Here is a 3990-nt window from a genome sequence, read left to right as displayed (position 1 = left end):
GTCCTCTTGCACCTGGGTTGTCGCCACTCTTCCAGAGGGATTTGGGATACTGTCACCATTGGAATGTCCAGCATCGAGCAGCTGCAGCAGAACCTGTTTGCCTCTGAGGGCCCTCTAGATGTGCGGGTGGTGGAGGCCTTCAAACAGGTCTGGGACCTGGTAGCCCCAATTACTTCAGCTAGATGTCTCAACAACCCATGGTCATCTGATTGACTATATCGACATTATCCACAAACCATTGCCATTTTTTCTTGATTTGCCTTATAACAATTGACAAATTGTACAGTGAGATTTTTGCAAGTATTCATTGATGCAAGTATTCATTAAAACAAACTAGGAAAGGCACAGATGACTTTGATCTTGTATATTCTAATGGTGAGCAATTCATGTAAATTCAATGAATTAGGGAAAAACATTTTCTGGAGGCTGTGTCTAATAAACTGGAGAACAATGGGAGTATTTTATCTTCACTGATCTGCCATGTCCGGTGCGTTTGTAAGGATCGCAATGTGGCTAACAATTTTACATTGCTGTACCTAACTTAAAGCTATACTGTGCACAAACAATTCCCACTAAACATTTTTTTGTGGGATGTTTTATAAGAGACAACCAAGCAAACTGTTTTAGTTTGTACTGTTGTATTTGAGTGGACGACAAAATGTATGTCCACAAGATTCAATGGGTAACATACCAGTGAATTTGTGCCTCAGAAATCTAGCATTTCATAGGCAAAAGGAAACACTTGAAGGTTGAGGCATTAAAACATACAGGTCACACAGTATTAAAATCCTAAGGTCTGAGAAGTCCATTGGTCTATCCAGATTCATTTCCCATCCCCTTCTTCCTCCTCTGTGTCATTATCCTGCATGGCCTCTTCCTCTTCTTCCTCAGCCAGCTTCTCAAAGTCGCTCGTTTCAGAGTTCCACATGCACTTGATCTGCACTCTGAATTCTGCCATCTCAATCCCAAAGAGTTTCTATATGGGGAAAATAATGGAACCATCTAGCAACTGTGGACTTGCAGAATGTCTCATAGGCCAATCGGGTGTAGACTGGGGGAAAGGTTTAGAACTCACCAGAATACGGGCCTGTTCAGGGGTTAGTGTGTCTCCCTCTTTGCACACGTCATGGTCTTTCAGTAGTGTCACCACTCCTACAACAAAACAATGGGGTATAAGCCAACAATTGCAACATTTAATCCTTCCCCTTTGGAAGTAATCCAACGTAAACTTGACTAGTTATCGACGAGCTTCAGTTGTTAGATCATAGTTTGAAGTCTGTAGCAGAAGCAGAAAAAGTCAATTTAAACAAAATGGGTCACTAGAGAAGTTACAGCCATCCTTTCATTACAGACTTATGAAAGGTTTCTCTGAACATCAGAGACAGGTCTCACCTTTCTTGAGTGCTGTGGGGAGTCCCAACTGTCTCAGCTGTGGCTCCATGGAGTGAGGGAACTGTTCCAGGGGTCCTTCATCAAGTGTTATGGCCATCCCTGCCTTGTTTCCCGCTCGTGCAAAATCCATCTCTTTGAACTGGCTGAAATACCTGAAAAACATTTATCAAGAGAAAGACAACTTATATGAAACTACCATGGAGGGCAAGGAATCAGCCAAAGCACCGGATGAACAAAAAAATATATACTACATTTAATGATGGTACATCTTTAATGGAAATGCAAGACATAGGTTTACTTACTCTCGTACCTCTTCCTTGGTTTTATTTGTGAATAACACACCCACTTCTCCCCTCAGAAACCGGCTGACCTAAAAAATAAGCAGAGACCAACATTAAACTCATTGAAAAGTGTCTTTGTGCAAACCAAATGTACAAGACCTTACCTCATGAGTCTACAATACTTAATCATAACAAATATAGCATACCTTGTGCAAATTGTCTTTGTACTCGCTTGTTGGTCCTTTACCTATAGCGATCATCATTACTTTGTTTTTGCCAAAAAAGAATCTGAAGAAGAAAAACATCACCTCATTGTCAAACCAGCTGCACCTAACGATACGCATAACACGTCATGGGTGTCTGACAATTAGATTTGTCTGAGTAATGAGAACCAGGCTGCATAGACCTGTGTTGTGTGTGTTCTTACCGACTGTGTTTCCAGGCTGTCCTGATGTCTTTCAGTTTGTTGTTCCTCATGTTTGCCACAGAGAAGATGAACAGATGCTTGTAAATGTCCACACATTTCCGCAACTATAAAGACATGAACATACAGATACAGGCCATTAGTCAAGCGTTTATTAGCTGGATACCGATGTCAGACAGAAAACTTAGCTAGCTAGGATTGATGGGTATCAGTATACGTAGTTACCTCTTCTATTAAGTTCTGTTTAGTTTCCAGACCCTTCTTGGCTGTTTTTGTTAGTGAAACTGAAGAGATGAAAAAGGCAAACAATCAGGTTTGATGCATACAGGACAACAAAGTATTTTCAGCATTAGCCATCATAATAAACATAATTAGCTAGTTAGCTAATGTTAGCTTCGTAGCTAGCTGGCTCCTCTTTCACCTCTTGATGCAAAACATACCCTGGAAATGCTATATTCGTTAACTGTTACATGAAGCAATACACTAGACTATATATACCCTTAATTTACTGGACGAATGACATAAAAACATACCTTTCTTGTCTCTCTTTGACTTCGGCATGGTTCTCACGTTGTGTAGACCTATGGAGGAAAAGGACCCCACGTGTTTCTGTCTGTTGAATATAGCGGTCCAAAATATGCCTACAAAAAATGTATTGTTGCATTTCCGGAACTCATTTTCTGCTACATAATTGACTTGAAATAAAATATTGACTTTGATAATATAAATACATGATTTAATAATCTGGATTAACAATGTAAAATAAATGTGCTTTATGGACATGGTCTCTTTTCCCCCAGTAGATGGAACCCTGCAAACATGAGAGGGCGCACCTTATAATAAGTGCTGTAACAAGCACATAGCAATCATGATAAAGCCATTAAAAGTTATTATGGTGTGACAGAAATAATGATTTCTTTCTTTATTCTGTTGTTTTCTATTGAATCTAAATATTGTACCTCTTTCGCTACATAAAGCACATATTGCGCTGCAATGACTAAAAAAATGGACAGGTTGGAGAGGGGGGCAGTCTCACTTGAATGAGGTGTCTGTGGTATGCACTTGCAAGTAAAGGGTGTTTCTCTCTCTAAAATATGATTAAATGTAGGCTAATTAATCAATGCTTTAAACAGACATTAAACAGACAGTGGCTGTTTCCTGCTGTGCTTGTGGAATAATTATCTGTAACAGATGAGTTTATGGACAACATCATATTTATCTTATGCTCTGCACCGAGCCATGTATTCTGTCAAGGGAGCCACCTTGCAGCTAGATCTGGGGATCTGGTTTGAGGCGTTGCATGGATCAGCAGACACAGCAGCTGCAGTAGTGCATTTATTGAGCATTATTCAGCAGGGAGTAGGGTGGGTGCTTGACTTGTCAAATCTGGGTCACAGTGGTATGTTACATCATATCACCCATTTCCCATCCTCATTCCATCTCTCTTTCCTTCCCATCCGCTAGGCTATGTAAATATAGCCTATGATCATGTAGTGATGAAGTTATGAATTACTGTGGTGATTTATACAAGGCTTAAAATGATGAATCTCCATCACCCATGGTTGTATCTGTGAACCTGAAGTGAAAAATGCAGTGGCAAGAGGTGAAATTCCAGATAGACAAGCTATTAGGCCTACCTGGCTCCTACACACACAAGAACCTGGTGATGGTATGGTGTACTAAACATACACAAATGAAATGGAGTTGTGAGTGTGTGTGTGTTCTTTCTATTCTTTGTAGACTTCACTGATTTTCTTTAGCTTGTATGACTGAATATTTTCACCATATTTTCTCAAAGATGCGACTGGGTATAAATGTAGGGCTTTATTCGAATTAAATCTAAAATCTCTGATGAAATGTTGTCAAGTCTCCATCAGCTCAGCTGATTCCAAT

At 39.9% G+C, this 3990-nt stretch overlaps 1 protein-coding gene across 1 annotated transcript; it reads right to left on the bottom strand.

Annotated features, from left to right (window-relative positions):
- Window positions 1-289: 289 nt before the first annotated feature.
- LOC111970007 (mRNA turnover protein 4 homolog) lies at window positions 290-2737 on the bottom strand. Its single transcript, XM_023996479.1, has 8 exons — window positions 2631-2737; window positions 2323-2381; window positions 2101-2204; window positions 1880-1961; window positions 1695-1762; window positions 1393-1544; window positions 1076-1152; window positions 290-976 (listed from the first exon to the last, which is right to left on the bottom strand). Exons 1-8 carry the CDS (start codon window positions 2656-2658, stop codon window positions 824-826), a joined length of 723 nt encoding a protein of 240 aa, XP_023852247.1. The 5' UTR covers window positions 2659-2737; the 3' UTR covers window positions 290-823.
- Window positions 2738-3990: the final 1253 nt, after the last annotated feature.

Source organism: Salvelinus sp. IW2-2015, linkage group LG11 (assembly GCF_002910315.2).
Source record: "Salvelinus sp. IW2-2015 linkage group LG11, ASM291031v2, whole genome shotgun sequence".
NCBI classification, from domain to species: Eukaryota; Metazoa; Chordata; class Actinopteri; order Salmoniformes; family Salmonidae; genus Salvelinus; species Salvelinus sp. IW2-2015.
The sequence above is the reverse complement of the archived record's forward strand: the minus strand, read 5'-3'. Positions and strand labels throughout refer to the sequence as shown.